At 39.3% G+C, this 20,679-nt stretch overlaps 1 protein-coding gene across 1 annotated transcript in view; it reads left to right on the forward strand.

Annotated features, from left to right (window-relative positions):
• LOC149949791 (acyl-CoA synthetase short-chain family member 3, mitochondrial-like) overlaps positions 1–20,679 on the forward strand; it is an 81,920-nt gene that overhangs the window by 18,058 nt on the left and 43,183 nt on the right. The window contains exons 6-13 of the mRNA XM_090167920.1: positions 1,102–1,380; positions 4,450–4,499; positions 5,652–5,772; positions 9,083–9,193; positions 9,618–9,658; positions 9,724–9,827; positions 10,678–10,767; positions 18,318–18,381. Coding sequence (XP_090024046.1) covers positions 1,102–1,380; positions 4,450–4,499; positions 5,652–5,772; positions 9,083–9,193; positions 9,618–9,658; positions 9,724–9,827; positions 10,678–10,767; positions 18,318–18,381 — 860 coding nt within the window. The remainder of the gene's footprint in view (positions 1–1,101; positions 1,381–4,449; positions 4,500–5,651; positions 5,773–9,082; positions 9,194–9,617; positions 9,659–9,723; positions 9,828–10,677; positions 10,768–18,317; positions 18,382–20,679) is intronic.

Genomic DNA, 20,679 nt, shown 5'->3' on the forward strand with positions numbered 1-20,679 from the left:
AAGCGAGAGTAATGAGTATAAAATGATAATATCGTCTACTTCTCCAGAATGTACCTGGTAAAATGGCCACAGACAGCCCTTTTGGGAAAACGTTTTTACCCTGAAAATCCCTGAACAAGAGAAAAGTACACACCTATTGATTCGAGCATAACCCAGGTAGCACGAGCACGTGTATATTAGGTTGATATTTAGTATTCATCGTTTATATTCCGTGTTGAGTAAAATATTATCGTCGTTTCAAAGTGTTAAGTTAGTATATAAGACACTTATCCAGTCATGTGTTTCACTACACGTGTTTCCTACGTATAGATATAGTATATATATCACTATTGGCAGACAGATAGTTTTTTCGTTAAATAGTAGATAAATAACTAGATTTTTAAAAGTGTTAAGCTTTACGTTGTGCTCACGTAAATACGTATATGCCTAATTTACACGTGCTCCTGCTATACCGGATATATTTGCTAAATATATCAGTAGATTGGTAATTGCGGTTTCAAAAAGTGGACTAATAACCAGTGGCCTAGACTAGTGAATGGTTCCTTTTAAAAACCCTCCCTTTAGCGTATCTTTGACTACTAAAATTTGTATCCCCTTCTTTTCCCCCTCTTCACTTTTACATAGTCTGACAGGACCTTGGACGTGTTTCTGGCTATGTCACTGCCAATATCATTTAAAAATAAAATTTAAAAATAAAGTTTTTACCTTTTAAGGAAAACATTTCGCATATTTGTTAATAGGTTTCGGCCGTTTCCAGGTATTAACAACACTTACATACTACGTGTTTCTAAAACCTGCAAAACACGTTTGGTAAACGTTGATCATATCACCAGTTAGCACGTGTTTTAAGAGTTAAATTATGCGTACTTACCGATTATACAATGCGCTTATTATGTTTAAATTACATTAAATCATACGGTATTAAGATGCTATTTGGCGTGTGGTAAGGAGTTATTTTTCGTGTATTTAGTGTTTAAATTTCATGCATTAAGAGATTATTTCGAGTACATGATCATTGCGCTTCTCTCCTTGCATGGGAGGAGTTTTTCGCTCCTAGACCCGAGAACCCCTTTGGTCAATTGATTCAATTTGTTGTTTTAGCCCAAGGTAATATTGATGGCATCACACGGTTATCACGCGAATGGATGGGTCAACTATAAAGACATTTTGGACGAGGCGATATCCAAAGCGAACCACAAACCAGACAAAGTTTTGGTCTTTAAGCGAAGGTCGAATGTTCTCATGACTCCCGGAAGAGACCAAGACTGGGAAACGTCGATGGAAGCGACCAGCTCGAAGGTGGATTGCCAACCAGTTCCCATTGAGGCCACGGATCCACTATTCGCCGTTTACACTTCCGGCTCGACAGGGAAACCAAAGGTGCCCAATATAGCCATTAATTAATTTAAATTCCTTGAAAAGAGACTAGTAGCATCAAGAATGTATTGAAGTTACTAAGAATATTTAACCCCTGGTACCATCCTCACAGCTTTTGTGGAGAAAGTTCGTCTGCATTTAAGGCGCATTCAAGGTCATACCATATAGGAAACTGAATGGGAAAGCAGACGAATTTAAGCTACAAAGGCTGCGAGGATGCGAATCAAAATCCTGTAGTCCAATATTCTTAGTAACTTCAATACATTCTTGGTAGCATAAGTAGTTTCCGTTGAAACATTAGTACCTGTCAAAACCCGATCCTACTTACTGCCTATATTGGTAAGACAATAGACTAAAACACGGTCACCACTATTTAAACTTACTGCGTCCGACATATGGTGATTTTAAAGATTTAAAGTTTCCTACAATCATCCTGCAGGCTTCTGCTAATGGGTGCTTTTCTAAATTATGAGTATGAAAATGTTCCTAAAATCATCCAGCAGGCTTCTGCTAATGGGTGCTTTTCTACCTTTGGAGTATGAAAATGTTCCTAAAATCATCCTACAGGCTTCTGCTAAGGGGTGCTTTTCTACCTTATGAGTATGAAAATGTTCCTACAATCATCCTGCAGGCTTCTGCTAATGAGTGCTTTTCTACCTTTTAAGTATGAAAATGTTCCTACAATCATCCTACAGGCTTCTGCTAAGGGGTGCTTTTCTACCTTTTGAGTATGAAGGGACCAGAAGGTTTTGCCAGATTTTAAATTTGATCACTAAACCCTACTCATTTATCGACGAAGTTTTTAAAACAAAATTTGTATACAGTGGAATAACGATATTTCATTGGATTTGTTAATATTTCCCTTTTTGACCTAAAAGCTATTACGTTTTGCACTTGAGACTTTAAGCAAGTGGCGTCTCTCTCATGCCACCTGTATTATGAAAAGGCCGCTGTTATTAGAGATTAATGGCATCAAAAGCTAAAATTCAAAACAGCCAAATGATAACGTCGTCAGGGAGTCCTTGTAGAGTATTATATTTAGACAACTTATACTCTATTTAGTGGAATTTAACTTAAATTATATATCCTGTGTAAAAATAATATTGATTAACATTACTGTAATTTATGTTATTGACCAATTTACAAACGAGCCAATCAACGCGAGGGGTACATTTATTTCCCGCCATTTCGGTCAAAATGTAGCTTAAGCATCTTGTTTTGATTTCGACGTTAGAGACATCGGGTGAAAAAAAGAGCTATTTTACGTCGAGCAGACACTTGCTTTAAAAAATGTGCTTTAAAGCTTTGTGCCGGGTGCCCCCCCCCCCCCCTTGATCCATTTGGGGAGTTAATAATCAGCTAGGCTAATACCCAAGGCACCACCTTAGGCCTAAGCCATCAAGCGACTTTTGAAGCCATTAATCCCAAACCTCCCCCTATTGATATGGGGTGCTTGCTCGTAGTGTCGTAGGCATACGTCGAAGGTAAGTCCCGCCTTGAATCAGCCGCCATGAAATTATTTCAAGTCACAAATCACGAAGAAAAACACCGGTCGATCCCGCGAAATTATCACGTGATCACCATGGGCGTCCTATTGTCGTGGCTGAAATCAGCGTGTTACCATGGCAACGAACACACTGGGCACACTCACGAGCAAGCTACGAATTGCGTATTAGCTAGGTACACTTGCAAATAGTTTGTCTATTTTTCGTGATGATCACTTAGAGAAATGGGTATAAAAGTTATAATTGGCAATTTTCAATGAACGTTTCTCATTGAATGATTTATTTCGAGGGCAGTGAGCCCAGGACAAACTGCACTAATAGTAACGCTTCGCGATAGTACATATTCGAACGGGCCAAGAAAATAATGAGATCCAGTGGTGCCATATGAAAAATAAGAGCGTCTTATATCGACGCCTCGATGGGTTCCTTTTTGACGTCTCTATGGTTACCGATTTCAGGCGGTTTATTTTATCTATATTATCTATTGCTCTATTTCAAAATAACGTTTATGCGCGTGACAGTACCTTAACATTGTGAGGTATATATCAGGATTATTTACCTGCTTTTATACCCTAACACGGCGGCGTATTTTCACGCGCAAAATGAATTTTGCTATCCAACAATTCATGAAAATAATGAAACTAAATGTCGGTTCAAAGTGGTAGTTGCTCTTTTTATCGACAGATTTCGCTAGCGTCAACATCAAAACAAGATGCTTAAGCTACATTTTGACCCAAAAGGCGGGACATAAAAGTGCCCCTCACGTTGATTGGCTCGTTTTTAAATTTGACAATAAATTATAGTAATTTTTTACAATATTTTATATGGTTTATATAATTTAGGTTAAAGTCCACTAACAATTGTGAGTAGAGTGTAGAGATGTCTAATTATAATACTTTACAATGGTTCTCTGACGACGTTTCGCTATTTTGAATTTTACCTTCCTGGGCTATTTATAGATGCAGGAATCCATAACGCTACTTGGAATGAGTATCTCCCCATATCCCCTGTGGTATTTTGTGTCGGAACATTGTGGGAGGGGCTAGAACGCTTATACCGCCTTAAATGACGTCAAATTCAGTGACAAACAAAGGCTTATAAGCTCCGCCTACTATGTTCCGCCACAACGGCGGGGAATCGAAGCCGTTAATCATTCCAAGTAGCGTTATGGATTCCTGTTAGATGGCATTACGCATTTACGCTCTCCAGTAAAATCGATTTTTCGAAGAATCAGATCGATTCATGGCCATGTCTAATAACAATGGCCTAAGTATGGAACGCCGTTTCGGCCAAAATTATTAACACAGATAAGTTTGTGTAGACTTACCTGTGTGAATAATTTTGTCCGAAACGGCATTCCATACCTTAGCATAATACAGGTGGCAATGATAGAGCCGACAGTTGCTTTAAACATCCACGAAAGCCAACTAAATTAGGTCGAAGCACCTCAGGTTGGAAACTAAAGTTAACATATAAATAACGCGATTTATAGTCGAGAAATTAATCTAGGGATGGCGCCACAATAGGGCTATTAAGTATGTAATTTGATTTTTAATACTGATTACAGGCCATTGTACACTCTGTAGCTGCATACGCGGCAAGGATGACGTGTGATTCGTAAGTTTATATTCATATACTTTTAAAGGGAGTATAAAGAATTAGCCTTCAATGGTGGAGCCTAGGAGCAACAAACACAGCACCCCACACAAGGAGAACGCAACCCGTCAAAAGTCGTGGATTTTCTTGTATACAATTTTCATTGTTTAGACGCTTTAGTCTATAGGAATATGAAAACTCGGTACCCTGGAGTAGAAAAGTGTGTTCCCCCACTACGAGCTCCCCTCTCTGTACGGCAACGCAGCGCGAGCCAGAATCGCGGACATACGAGTTTAGCGCCACCTTTTCTACATGTTTTTAAAAAATTCGTCTGCTAGTTTTCGAATATTAAAATTCATTGTCTATTCCTACTAAAAACACGGGACTAGAAATACGCGAATAGAAAAACTAGCAGACGAAAAGCCGATTAAAAGTGTAAAGGTTCTACAATAGATGGCGATACTTGTTATGTCCGTTAATTTTTTACTGCCCCGCCTAAAACGGGAGACGACCACAACAGGTTTACTTGAATCCTCCTAGCTTTAGCGCCTGCTGCCGTCGGAAGGGGAAAATTCGGAAATTGTCTTCCCCCTTTCCGTAAAAGGTTCAGTGTAAAGGTTCGTCCAATGAAATTTGTACACAACACTGCGTTAGCGTGTTTAAAGGCTGGCTGCGTTCCCCTTGTGTTTGTTGCTCCTAGGTGGAGCAAAGAAACGCATGTTTTGACTTAGATTGTTTTAGGGTGAAAAATCTGTTTTCCTATTTTAGTGGAAAATGATTCGTTCGAAGAACAAATCAGCGCGTTAGCTTGAAGGAAAACTCCTGAACAGATTAGTCCAAGTCTTAAATGGTGATTTAAAATCTAATTAGGCTTTTCAGTTAACGTTGCGAGGTAGAATTATAAAGTTTATAAATCAAAAAGTGACTAGAATGCGTTTTTAACCTAGGCTTAGTGACGTAGCCCCTATGTTTTGATCACGGCCAACCCCGATCGCGGAAGTGCTTTATAGAAGTTGGCAGTGCTATGACGAATTTCCGGTAACATTTTAACCACTTAGCTACGACCAAAACAATTTATGCTATCGCGTATTTCCAAAACATTTTATACTCCCTTTAACTTCCTTCGGAGGATTTACAGTGAAAGGTCGTAAGAACCACAATTTTGATTTTCAGCCCGCTGTTCTTTGACGGGGACAACGAACTTATATACGTAGCGTCCAACTACGGCTGGGTGGCTGGGCACCTTTGCGTCTACATGCCACTCCTCACTCGACTCAGATCACTCATTTACGAGGTACTTTGACGTAATTACATATTAACATAATACTATCAAAGCTCGCCCTAAGTAGAGAATTGGGCATAAAGGCGCGTGTAGTCAACACTAGACAGGCGATGGAGAAAAAAATAATTACGCTACCTGGTGGAGAGCAAATACTCCCAATCCCCATCTCCCCTACCCTCTACTACGTCTTGCCATCCAGTATCATGCATTGGGGATTCGTACCGAAGTTTCAGTTTCTCACCACCAGATGGATTTATGTAGCCAGTTTGGTCAGTCATTAGCCTAACGTTAAAATCCCATTCGTTTCAAACTTAATTTGGTAATAAGTACATAAGTATATTTTAAGGAATAATAATCAGCTAGGCTAATACCGAAGTCAGAGAGTCACTTTTAATTGTAAGTGCTCCCTACATTAACTATTAACGTTAACCTCTACAAGTTATTAAATAAAGGTCAAACCGAAGTATGTTAGGGTTGGCTGATTTAAATAAATTTGATTTAAATCAAAATTAAAATCAAAATTTAAATCGAGTGATTTTTAAATAAAATCATTGATTTAAATCATAATTAAAATAAAATTTAAATCGAATGATTTTTAATTCAAATCATTTATTTAAATCACATAATGAATTTCAATGAAATATGTCAAAAAATACGTTCTTAAAATTTTAAAATACTAAGAAAATATTAAATAGTAACTAAATTCAATTAATATTTAATTAAATTCAAGATTTGCTAATTGATAAAAGTAAAATATTCGTTAATTATACAGGAAAAGAGCCATTAATTGTATAAAAATTAATAAATTCAATAAAATAAAAAAATCCGAAAAAAAAATCGATCGATTTGATTTTTATAAAAAAATCAACAAGTGCCAACCTTGAGTGTATTATTTCAGTCGAAATAATTACTCTCTGCACTCTCGTATTAGGCAATAGGCCTAATGACTTAATGACAAGTTAACGAAAAAATGTGTGGTCATTCTAGATGTATATCTTTAACACTTCTGTGAAACATAATAGATAGATTAAGCAGAGCGCTCTAGAAGAGAGGCCTCTGGTAAAGAGCCCAACCCCTGCTTAATAAAGAAGACCCTGGTAAAGAGCACCACCCCTGCATAAGAAAGAAGACCTTGGTAAAAAGCCCCACCCCTGCATAAGAAAGAAGCCCCTGGTAAAGAGCGCCACCCCCTGCTTAAGACAGAAGCACCTGGTAAAGTGCCCCACCCCTGCTTAAGAAAGAAGCCCCGGGTAAAGAGCCCCACCCCCTGCTTAAGAGAGAAGCACCTGGTAAAGCGCCTTACCCATGCTTAAGAAAGAAGCCCCTGGTAAAGAGCCCCACCCCTGCTTAAGAGAGAAGAATCTGGTAAAGCGCCAAACCCCTGCTTAAGAAAGAAGCCCCTGGTAAAGAGCCTCACCCCCTGCTTAAGAGAGAAGCACCTGGTAAAACACCCCACCACTGCTTAAGAAGGAAGCCCCTGGTAAAGAGCCCCACCCCTGCTTAAGAGAGAAGCACCTGGTAAAGCGCCCCACCCCTGCTTAAGAAAGAAGCCCCGGGTAAAGAGCTCCACCCCCTGCTTAAGAGAGAAGCACCTGGTAAAGCACCCCACCACTGCTTAAGAAAGAAGCACCTGGTAAAGAGCCCCACCCCAGCTTAAGAAAGAAGCCCCTGGTAAAGAGCCCCACCCCAGCTTAAGAAAGAAGCCCCTGGTAAAGTGCTCCACCCCTGCTTAAGAAAGAAGCCCCTGGTAAAGAGCACCAACCCTGCTTAAGACAGAAGCACCTGTTAAAGTGACCTACCCCTGCTTAAGAAAGAAGCCCCTGGTAAAGCGCCCCACCCCCTGCTTAAAAGAGAAGAATCTGGTAAAGTGCCAAACCCCTGCTTAAGAAAGAAGCCCCTGGTAAAGAGCCTCACCCCCTGCTTAAGAGAGAAGCACCTGGTAAAGTGCCCTACCCCTGCTTAAGAAAGAAGCCCCTGGTAAAGAGCCTCACCCCCTGCTTAAGAGAGAAGCACCTGGTAAAGCACAGCACCTATGCTTAAGAAGGAAGCCCCTGGTAAAGAGCCCCACCCCTGCTTAAGAGAGAAGCACCTGGTAAAGCGCCCCACCCCTGCTTAAGAAAGAAGCCCCGGGTAAAGAGCCCCACCCCCTGCTTAAGAGAGAAGCACCTGGTAAAGCACCCCACCACTGCTTAAGAAAGAAGCCCCTGGTAAAGAGCCCCACCCCAGCTTAAGAAAGAAGCCCCTGGTAAAGAGCCCCACCCCAGCTTAAGAAAGAAGCCCCTGGTAAAGTGCTCCAAACCTGCTTAAGAAAGAAGCCCCTGGTAAAGAGCACCACCCCTGCTTAAGACAGAAGCACCTGGTAAAGTGCCCTACCCCTGCTTAAGAAAGAAGCTCCTGGTAAAGCACAGCACCTCTGCTTAAGAAGGAAGCCCCTGGTAAAGAGCCCCACCCCTGCTTAAGAGAGAAGCACCTGGTAAAGCGCCCCACCCCTGCTTAAGAAAGAAGCCCCGGGTAAAGAGCCCCACCCCCTGCTTAAGAGAGAAGCACCTGGTAAAGCACCCCACCACTGCTTAAGAAAGAAGCCCCTGGTAAAGAGCCCCACCCCAGCTTAAGAAAGAAGCCCCTGGTAAAGAGCCCCACCCCAGCTTAAGAAAGAAGCCCCTGGTAAAGTGCTCCAAACCTGCTTAAGAAAGAAGCCCCTGGTAAAGAGCACCACCCCTGCTTAAGACAGAAGCACCTGGTAAAGTGCCCTACCCCTGCTTAAGAAAGAAGCTCCTGGTAAAGCGCACCACCCCCTGATTAAGACAGAAGCACCTGGTAAAGTGCCACACCCCTGCTTAAGAAAGAAGTCCCTGGTAAAGAGCCCCACCCCCTGATTAAGACAGAAGCACCTGGTAAAGAGCACCACCCCTGCTTAAGAAAGAAGCCCCTGGTAAAGCGCCCCACCCCCTGCTTAAGAGAGAAGCCCCTGGTAAAGAGCCCCACCCCCTGATTAAGACAGAAGCACCTGGTAAAGTGCTCCACCCCTGCTTAAGAAAGAAGCCCCTGGTAAAGAGCACCACCCCTGCTTAAGACAGAAGCACCTGGTAAAGTGCCCCACCCCTGCTTAAGAAAGAAGCCCCTGGTAAAGCGCCCCACCCCCTGCTTAAGAGAGAAGCCCCTGGTAAAGAGCGCCACCCCCTGCTTAAGAGAGAAGCGCCGGGTAAGAGACGCCTTCTATGAAGTGCCAGACCAGATTAAGAGACGCCACAGGAAAAAAAATTATTTCCACCAAGAGACTACCCGTTGTAATAATTCTGTGATTTGTTGTGCGTGCCTGTAGGGCGATTGCCTCTTCACTAGTGACGTCCACGCTCTTTACAAACTCATAGAAGATAATGGCGTCACTATCCCAATTGTTCGTCCGGGAATTCTGAAAATTCTAAAATCGATGGTTCGTACAATTTTTATTACTCTTTTCACACGAGGACTAATTGGGCTATTCACACAAGATAATATTTTTATAAAACATTGTTGGTTAACAGACTCTCTCCGTGTGAATGTAGTAATAAATTCCACAATATGTTGAGCACACTAACGCTTTTGTTGCTCAAGTTTTTAAGAACGCCTGGTTTTAATGACCATGACTTAGCTGTAATATTTAAATATAATATTTATAATAAACAGTATTTGGTTTCAACAAAACTAAATGAAATTTATAATATTACGCACATTTCTTAATAAAAATAAATATATTTTGCCGAAACAAAAATATTTACGAGTAGTTTTCTTCGCCAGTTACGTCAACTGTGTTGGCCAAAAATGTCGTCTTTTGTGAATAGAGTTATTTGTTTCATACGTTAAATTATTCAATGTAGGATCCAAAGGGACTCGAAGCATCGCGATACAATCTTAAACAGTACGTAACCCGACTAAATATACTTATGGAAGAATATTGCACACTAATAGTATAACATTTTATAGAGTTCGTAAGTTCTACGTTACTGGAGAAAGCATCGACAAGAGCACCGTTCAATGGGCCTCAAATATTTTCCACACAAATATTATCAACGGCTATGGACAAACAGGTATGGCATTAATTTCACTATAATGATACAAACCCAATTATATTTTAAAATAATTTAAATGCAGTCTTTATTCTTTGCATTTCCCTCTGAACACAAACAGTAAGCGGCGTACTCATTTTGGTTTTAGTGTATTCAGTTATAATCTATACGTAAGAATTTTATAATTGCTAAAATCACTGTACTCGCTTTGTGCTAGTTTTGTAATCAGTGTACTCGCTTTGTGCTAGTTTTGTAATCAGTGTAGTCGCTTTGTGCTAGTTTTGTAATCAGTGTACTCGCTTTGTGCTGGTTTTGTACTCAGTGTACTCGCTTTGTGCTAGCGATTTCGCACGTGTGAACCAAGAATTGTCGTCAGCGGTCAAACTGGCATTCAAACCGATCTAACTGGGTTTTAAGCTCTAGTGTGACCGTTGCTTAACTGTGGGAGGGGTCACTGAAATATGTTAAGTCACTCATCATAATTCTACACACGAAGCAATTTTTTTATCATTTATAACAGCACGATTAATTTTCTAGATGAAATAAAAACAATAATTGAATAATTGGGATCGTTTGTAAATTGGTCAATAACACAAATTACAGCAATTATAAACAATATTTTTACACGGGATGTATAATTTATGTTAAAGGTTTAAGCGGTCTAACTATAATACTCTACAATGGGTCTCTGACGACGTTATCATTTGGCTATTTATAATTTTAGCTTATGTGCCATTAATAGATGTCACCACGCTCTCCAGTAAAGTCGCGTTTTTCATTCATGCCCATCTCTAATAACAGGGGCCTTATAAGCGCGTAACCGGAAACTTCCGGGCAATTGGTATAATTAGTTATTTTTCTGGTTTCGCAGAGATTTCAACTTTTCTGACTGGTTGTCATAGGAAAAGCCAAGACGGAGCAAATGGTTACAAAGATTCTAATATGTTCCCTGGATGGGATGGTAAGGACGTTAAAGAGGTTAAGCAAAGCGCTCTTCGAAGTTTGAACGGCAACGTCGAGTCACGTAATCATTTTCCACGGTTTTCTCTTCGCGTTTATACTTCGGAGTCAGAGCCTTCAATAACTTGAAGACAAAGCCATATTTCTGTCAAGCTAATGTGACACGTACTGCAATATCTATAGCGTTTTAATAAAAATACTAAATATTACATCTTTCCTGCTCGTCAAATCGAAATAATAATAATAATAATAATAATAATAATAATCAGCTAGGCTAATACCCAAGGCACCACCTTAGGCCCAAGTCATCTATCGACTTATAATGCCTTAAACAGGTGGCCGGGTTACAATGCGTAGGATGGTGGTGGCAAGCCCTTCAATAGAATCTTCAATAAAACATTTTCAAGGAAATCGCCCAGAAGTAATATTTCCGAGAACCGGGAACTGAAAGTTATTGTTTATATAGTCCTTGTTGAAATAATTCAAACGTTTCACCTGTATGGTATGCAACAAGTGTTTCTTAAAATTTCCTTTTAACTCAGTAGCTTTTTTTGACACATTAAAGCTTAGCAAAAACACGACGTTCAATCAGTTTACCGGTGAAATATTTTCATTATTGTGGGTCCTGGCTCCCAGATATATTACTTCTTGGCAATTTCATTTAAGATGTTTAATTAAAGCGCCAATTATGGCACGTTGTTCCTTTTCTAGCAACGTGCGTTTTAGCAATCGTAAGTACTGGTTTAAATTGAAAGGCTCTTTGGGCTTGTATATCATATCTGCGAAATCGGACTAAGGAGACATATTTAAAGTAAAGCAGGGTACACGAAAATAAATGTTTGTCTGTAGACAATGATCACAGCCATACTTAAGGCGCGGTTTAGTATTGGGTAAACACTTATTTAAGTCATGTACCCGGGTTTAGCAAATATTTCTAAAATGTGAATAAATGTTTTCTTTAGCAGTCGAAGTGAAAGCACGCTCAACTGATTGTAAAGATTAAAATTAAATTCACGAACGTCTAGATAATCCCGTCGTTGTCGTTTAAACTTCTAGAGCGTCCTGCTTAACCTCACAATTTTGTCGTTGACATAAACCCGCTAGTTGTCATAATTATTCTAATAGATACATTCAGTTATTTGAATATTTCTTGGAATCTATTAATTTTTCGGAATTAAAAAAATTGGATATCTGAAAACCCAGCGGCGTAGGAACCGGGGGGGCAGGGGGGCATTGCCCCCCCCCACTGGAATTTTGCCTGGGGGGCAACCCATGTAAATGCCCCCCCCTGGAAATTGCTTTTATTCATACCATAGTTCATCGGGCTGGGACGTCGTACCTTGGTCAAAATACAAAAATATACATAATATCATTTAGTATTTTAGTAGCCTACTAAGTCTACTTCCTTTTCGTAAAATTATTTCAAAACATAACTTAGACAATGTGGGAGTTTTAAGTCTTTTTACTGAAGTAGTATTAGTATAGTTTCGTGATATACTTTTTCATATGTGTCGGGTACCCGGTTTTACTACTAATATGAACACTATTATGTAAAAAAAAACGGTTTTATGTATAAGTTTTGCTATTTGTGCGATAATGTTTCCCGCTTCAATGAGGTGGCAAAATTATCGCACAAATAACCTCACCTTCGCATAGCAATACAGGTTGCCAACCCCTTTAAATCGGCCAGTTTTAATTAATTGGAGTCGTGAATAGGGTTTAGAGTCGGTACACCAGCGCCACCGCAACATCGCACTGTTCTCGTAATATTGATAAATAAAACAGGCGCTCTCGAGTCATGTCTCTCCATAGATAAAATAACTTCGTATATAGATAGGAAACTTCAATGGAGCAAACTGACTCTCACGAGATTGCCCTGACATCTAGTGACTGCGCCAGTTGGCTGTGTTCTCAAGAGCGTAGAACGTATTGAGGGATTTTGAGGTAAGAGTTTTGGGAATAAACGTATTTTGCAAGGTAAATGTCTTCAAATATACAAGAAATAGCGTTTAAAACAAACTTGAAATCATTACTGAATGCTATTTCTTTAGTGCTATTTTTTTTAAATATGCTCTCAGTTCAAGAAAAAAGTACTTTTAATACATATAGCTCGCCTAAGCCTTTGCAATTGGGATTGCGTTACACCAAGGTTCTAGTACGGACTTCGTGTAGTGCGAACTTCACCAAATAATATTATTCGGGTGCCGCCACCAGATGTCGGCCAAAATTCTGGCGTCACTTCTACAACATGAAGTTTCCTATCTATATACGAAGTTATTTTATCTATGGTCTCTCCTCTGCACCTTGGGAAATACCAAAATTGCGTGTTTTGCACGACCTTTATCTTGCAACCTACGATTTCTTCAGTTGGTTTCGCGCCACGGCTTTGCCCAGGTAGTTAAATAGTAAATATGTTTTGAATTATTTGACAGTGTGTGTAGGCCTATTAATTTTATTCGGAATAAAAGTTTACGCAATCAAGTAAGATGTTAAAGAATAATCAAAGATCGTTTAAACATTTATCACTGAAGCTTCTAACTTTCTATGATTCCTTTATTTAAAAAACTTAATTTTTAAAATGTTGATATCTAAATGATCACTCAATTAGGTCTGATGTTGAAAATTTATATCTTACAAAGTTATCACTACTGAGCCTTCTAATTTTTTATGAATACACGTTAAAAAATATATCTGATTATCTTTAGATCAGATGTTTAAAATTTATTAAACATAAAACAGTTATGACTGAGGTTTCTAGCTTTCTACGACTACATGTTTTGTTATACGAAACTTAATAAAATATATTTTACACTAAAGTGAACTTAAATATTTAAACAATAAGTGAAAGATTTTGTAAATTTAAAGTTAAAATCTTAGGTACTGTTAATAGGTTAGAGACTAGAGTACGGGAAAATTCATCATTCATAATTGTTGAGATAACGTAGGACTCGAGATCGCGTTGAGAGAGAAGTTTAGACTAAGGCCAACAAGGGAGTATGTATTGTTTTTGAATTTTAAATATTTTACGTTTTTAGTTAGTGTCTGTAAGCGAGTCTGTAAGGGATTTGATTTTGCTTTACAGGATGGAAAGAGGTTTGGGCTAGCGGGAGAGGGATCGAATATAAATGAGGGGTAATCGGGCGGAAGAAAAAATTACTTTTCATTTAGCGAAAATATTATCGAATTTTCCACGGTTTTAACGCATTTGACCATAATTATCCACATCTGATTTGAGTTAAGTTCGTACCGCTTTTTTTCTAGTCCTGAATAAAACAAAGGACATCGCACTTCTTCTATGGGATTTGGCTTTCGAATGATTTTTTTCAAATTGAAACATGTTGTTGGGCTTGATCAAAGGAGCAAAAGTGTCCATTGCCATTTTTTCCTAGCTCCTATAGTTTGGCCAGTAGCAGCGGTCAAAAGTGGACGAAACTTAGTAGTCTATTTGTTAAAAGAAGTCTCGGCCCATCGCTTAGCGCTCTATGTTTGCGCGTCGCTAGTCCGGTCTCACTATCAATAGCGGTTTCTTGCCGAAATTCCGGGTGCTTCCCAAAACCGAGCGTCGTATTTGGTTTCGTTCTGTTCGTACTACTTTCTGATCGCACGATGAACGAACTCTGTAGATAAATAGTTATTAGTTAAGTATTGAGTCTTAACTGTCGTGTGACCGTGACTTTAACCGAGTATGTGCTGTATCGATAAATAAGTGTTTGATCTGTTGTTGAGTGACTGTTTCTTACCTATGAGCGAGTGTTGAATGTGGGATTCAACGAAACGGTTAATCATATATATTCTGATTTCTTTAGTATTTATTTTATTTTATTATTGCTCATAAAATGTTGAATATTAAATAATTCCACGTACAAAAATTCATCGAATAATAAGTTGCGAGAAAAGAAATAATGAAGTAGAGGTGTAAAATCTTGGCAAGAAAACTCTATTGATAGTGAGCCTGGACTAGCGACGCACGAGCGTAGAGCGCTAACCGATGGGCCGTGACTCCTTTTAACAAATAGACTATACTAAGTTTTGTCCACTTTTGACCGCTGATACTGGACAAACTATAAGAGCTAGGGAAAAATGGCAAGAGACAATTAGCTCCTTTGATCAAGCTTAGCAACATGTTTCATTTTGAAAAAATCTGTCGAAAGCCAAATCCCATAGAAGAAGTGCGATGTCCTTTGTTTTATCTAGAATCCAAATATTGCGATTCGGTCTAGCATTTATATTCTGATTTTGAATAAAAACGTTTTATTTAATTATCATGTATTTGGATTCAATGGATTCTTTTTTTTTTCAGTGAGAAACTGAGAATAGTTAAGTAAAATTTTATTTCTTTTAATTAACTAAAATTTACAAAACTTTGATCCCCCGTAGAAATACTCACCCAAAAAGAGAAACAATAACAAAAAAAATATATCTGGAGGGTTCTTTTCTTTGAAAAAAAAATAGCCTTTTTTTTCAACACTGGGGGGAGACTTGGAGTTTTATCGGTTTGCCCCCCCCTGAAATAAAGACCTTCCTACGCCCCTGTCTGAAATCTCCAAATAGTGAACGTCTGATATCCTTAAATATCGGACGTCTATCAGGATAACTGCCAATTAATGTGCATACCAGTTTGCAACAGATAATAGGAACTTGGCAGCATGACATATAATACGTCACCCATGCTTTTTCCAATTGGAAAAAAAAATACCAGCATGGCGGCCATAGCGTGACGTCATGCTGCCAAGTTCCTATTGATACATCTACGTTTTGTGTGAAAAAACGATATAATTTAAATTATTTCCGTGTGGTCTAGCTGCTAGCTATCAGTCTTGGAAATAGTGATATCTTTAACGGGGGCCCTACGGTCTCCCGGCCCCCCCTTAAGTATATTTTTATTGAGGGCCACTGGTCTAGGGAGGTTGAAATTAGAGGCCTGCGCCGATCTGATATGGGTCGGCGGCGGCGTTTGACCCAAAATATACCGGCGGCGGCGTCTTCGGCGTGGCCAAAATGACCGGCGGCGGCGGCGTACGCCGGCGTTTGTATAAATTTTAGAGCTATTTCTTGTAGCGACAGTTTAAAAAACACGCGACCAGAAGGGCAAGGGCAAATACCAACTCGTACTAGTCCTTCCATGGACTAATTAATGTACTTCGCACAGAGACGCCCCTTTCCCGAATATTTGTTTCGGGTGATTGTTAAATATGCGCTCTAGCGGCGGAGTTAGGAACTAACTAATGATAACCGGGGAAAAAGGAAAATTGGTGAGGGGAGGGAAAATGCAAATGTAGCTCAGCAGCTGGAAAACACGTGGGACTGGCTTAATTTGTAAAACGTTTGTTTTTATGTGTTAATGTGTGAAGTACATTAATTAGTCCATGGTCCTTCCGAGGTAGACCACTGGCCTGACGCCAAACGACCTCCAAAATTATTCGCAGTTATGCCGGGTCGAAATTCGGTTGAAGGCTCGATATTGGCTTTTTATATTTTTGGTCGTGCTCCACGATAACGCTCTGCAGTGGCGTAGACAAAGATGGTTCAATGTCAACCCCCTGGGCCTACCTTGACTATACTAAATTGGCACCCCCTTCTCGACACCCATCTTAATATTAACATTCTTGGACACCCTTTGACGAAATTCTGGCTACGCCACTGACGCTCTGAGCCTTCCAATCAGAAATAAACCCGAGTTACGAATAATATCATTATTGCTGCCGAAGCTAGGTTATCATCGCACGGTTAACTATTTTGATATGTTATTTTCCATTTAAATAGCATTTAAGATATTATGATGTGATTTTATAAACGTATTGGACGTCTAAAATGCAGTATATCAAATGCTTAATTTATTGAATTTCAAGTAAAAAATTATTATCAGTCTCGGATTTTCCATAGAGGTAACCTTCCCGATGGCGTGGATCCCATGGACCGTTCACGAAGTGGGCCTCCGTAAACATGGTAGCGTTATAGTTGTTAAAGCTGGGACCCTTAGTCTCCAAGCAACCAAAAAATATTAGACCCAGTCCGCCACTGATTACTATAATACAATTTTAGAAAACATCGATAAACCAAGCAACATGTGGATAAACCTTGGTTATATTAGTGACTCTCTCTATAGCCAAGATAGCAATGCTGAAATCTATTGACGCTAAGTGAAAATGCTATTACTCTGCGTCGACCGAAATCCGAAAACCAAAATTTGACGTTCGACGTCGTGTTCCAATGTAGTTATTTTCGCGTAAATGAAAAACAACAAAATTATCGGCGGCGGCGGCGTTTAGCGGCGGCGCAGGCCTCTAGTTGAAATGGTTGAAAAAATGGGGAGGGAAAATACGGGAATAAAAATTGGTTAAGTTACTTACGCAAACATTTATTGACTTTAAAACGTTAACTTTAACGCTAGATTTCGCTCTCGATTAGGGTAGGAAAACAGCGTTTCTGACACGACGTAAAAAATATTTTCCGGAAATATTTTTTATAGATATTTTTATTAAACTTGGCCCGCAACCCCCTTTCGAATGATTTATTTTAAGGGCCCCTGATTTTTTTAAGAGCCATTGACCCCAGGACTCCCGTTATTTCCAAGTCTGCTAGCTATGTTTTCGTCCATGGTGAATGCTACGGGGGAGTGAATAGTTTTTCGAGAGAAGCACGCGTTTCAATTAGGTTAAGCTTCCGAATATCCAGTCGGGTAGTTGATAAAAGTTTCATCAGTTGATTAAGTTTCATTGACCCAGTTTTAAACACCAATTAGCGCCTTTTATCATCTAGATAACCAGGGTCGGATTTAGGCATGGTCTTGATGGGCTGTAATCAAACAGCCCTTCGCGGTTAAAAAATAAATAAAAATGTAAGAAAAAACAAATTTTCAATTTATCTGGCCGCAAAGTTAACGGTCCGCTCCTGATAACCCAGAACAGTGGGCGCATATCAAGGTTCAATAACTGACCAAATAGCCCTTTTTGTTGAACAGGACGACACGTAATAATGACCAAAGAACTGCTTTTTGGGAAGAGAGTCGGCGGTATGCCACGACCAAAGACTATATAAACGCTTCGCTTGCTAGACAGGCGTGTTCTATGGCTCAACTTGCATACCGATGGATTGTGGCTCCATATCGACGCTGGTCAAAATGTTCCCCTAGCTTGAGCTGTGTTACTAGTGGTGCCTCTAGCCGCGGGTCCAAATATTAACCCAGCTTTTACAGTGCTACAGAGGTGTTAACAGGTTTTTCCTAGGAACACGCCTGTCTAGTAAGCGAAGCGTATATATAGTCTTTGGCCACGACCACGTTATTTGGAAGAGCTTATCAAGCCGAATGGGGTGGAAATTGTAAACGAGTTTGAAACATTAAATGAGATAGGTGCGGAGGCGTCGTGTTGCTAATGGCAACAGGTGAAATACATGCATTTCCCCAAAACATAAAATCATAGACTATTTATTCAACATTAGGTGGAAATTATTCGTGATAGTCTTCCATGAACCTTCCAAGTGTGTAGAGTTGATTATTTGAGAAGTTTGCGATGCCAGTGCATGTGTTTAACTGGGTGTTTGTTTCCGCAGTGGTCGTTATGAAGACTGACAACGAAGTGGCGAAAACTAATGAAGTCGGACAGATTTTAATCAGGTACCGAGTATGAGTACGTAAGTAACATAATTACAGTGACGTAGCTAGACCTTTGGCCTAGATTTAAGTATCTGTCTCTCCTCTACCTATTTCCAGCGATAGCTCATATGAAAAATTCCGCCACTGCATATTTATCATAAGTATGGAACGTGGGTACGACGCAAGGTTCGTAAAAATGCTCGACGTACTATCGAAACATTAAAAGTCGCTGGATGACTTGCGCCTAAGGTGGTGCCCTGGGTTTTTATTAACAGCGCCCTTATGCAATCTAAATGTAATGTAATCGTTCCCATTCGTTGCTACAATTCAGGGCCAATGCTTAGATAAATTTCAAACAATTTGAAAATGAAAACTAATGCTTACTTTGTCAAAATTATGGTGATTTATTGAATAGAAACATAAAAATTTATGATTAAGGGTACGTTCAAGGGAGAGCTCGGGGGGGGGGGGGTTGAAATCCATTTATTCTGATGACATTTCAGTCACGTGTTCTGAATCGAATCCCGATCCCTCACACCTCCCTTGAATGTCCCTTTAAGAATATTGGTTTAGGATTTTTAGCCTAAATGCTTGTTCCATGACGAAGTTCATTACTTACAGACAGTGGCGTAGCAATAATTTCGAGGTGCCTCCTAAAACGACCTAAAGTGTTGGTTGCACGAAAAATCGATAGTAATAAAAACCAGGGAGCACTAAACCCCTGGAGAGGTCCTGTTCGGTAGAATTGCTGTGAAACTGGCGATAGAAAGTTACCTCTTGCATCCCCCAAATTCTCTTCCCCCGTTTTCCTGGTATAGGGACGGAAATCCTAAATGCGCATGCTTGTAACGTCATCATTGTAGTTCCGTTAAAAGGGTAAAGGGTTAATCCATTTTTGACACTTTTCTAGATATCTTTTCGGTTTAGGAAAAGGCACAAATTTAATACCACTCATGAAACGTTCACTCTCGTATCTAGAATTACTTTCACATTCCTTAAAACAGCATTTTCTATGAAAAACCATTTTTAAACTTGCCACCGTCAGGGAGCACACCGTTTAAAAAGATTTCCGTAAGCCTCGCTCGTCTTGAATATTCTGCGGCACATTCGCAGTTTCCACCTACGTCCCTGAAAACAAGGAGGGGGAAAAGAATTTGGGGGAAATTATAGAACTATCCCAGCCGGTAGCTTCTACCCAACAGGACCTCTCCAGGGGTTTAGTGCTCCCTGTAAAAACGAATGAATGCGGGCTTGTTTTGAAGCCCAGGACGTTCTCTTTCCAAACATGTCATTGTCGAAACAAATTTCCAAGCCTAAGTGTATTAAATTTGAGTCCGAAACTGACCTTTTTCGCCGAGGGGCAGTTCACTCCCATTATTTTATAACTTAAAGTTCGATCGCTCGCGTCAACGGAATGATAAGTTAGAAAATTCCAGAAAAAAAGCGGCATTCCGATTTTAAACCTTGAGGAGCTTAGTTCGGCATCCATCGATACATTATTATATTGTTTGGGTAAGTTTATATAGTCCTAGTCGATAATTCAAAATAACGGTCAAAAATCCCGCCGATCAGTTTTGTAAAATATTTTCGGCGGCGTAATCGTCGGCCATTTTCGGTATGGAAATACAGGCCGGAAGGCAGGCAAGGCTGCCAGATTTCGATAGATCGAAAACGGCCAACTCTCTCAAATGTTTTCGTTTTCAAAACGAAAATTTTGCGGCGTAGCTATCGACTAATTTAAATTTATATGTAATGAAGCCTTTTATGCGAGCTTTTATGACGATTTTTATGATTAACACCTGTTTTTATAATTGTTTAACCGCAATATTTCAATTTTCTCGCGGAATTGGGGCATATTATTTTTAGATTTATATACTCCTATTATAAACGTCAGTAAAGTTAATTGGTTTAATTTTATCGATGTAAGATTAGATGGCGATACAAAAAAATTATTAAAACCTGATCATGATTAACTAGATTTAATCATGATTAAGTCTATTAAATCGTGATTAAAAAGATTAGATCATGATTAAGTCTATTAAATCGTGATTAAAAAGATTAGATCATGATTAAGTCTATTAAATCGTGATTAAAAAGATTAGATCATGATTTGGTTGATTAAATCGTGATTAAAAAGATTAGATCATGATTTGGTTGATTAAATCGTGATTAAAAAGATTAGATCATGATTTGGTTGATTAAATCATGATTAAAAAATTAGATCATGATTAAATCGCGATTAAATCATGATTAAATCACGATTAAATCTAGATTGTGATTATGTTGATTAAATCGCGATTAATACGATTAAATCGCGAT

Source organism: Leiobunum rupestre, chromosome 3, assembly GCF_980474605.1.
Source record: "Leiobunum rupestre chromosome 3, qqLeiRupe1.1.hap1, whole genome shotgun sequence".
NCBI classification, from domain to species: domain Eukaryota; kingdom Metazoa; phylum Arthropoda; class Arachnida; order Opiliones; family Sclerosomatidae; genus Leiobunum; species Leiobunum rupestre.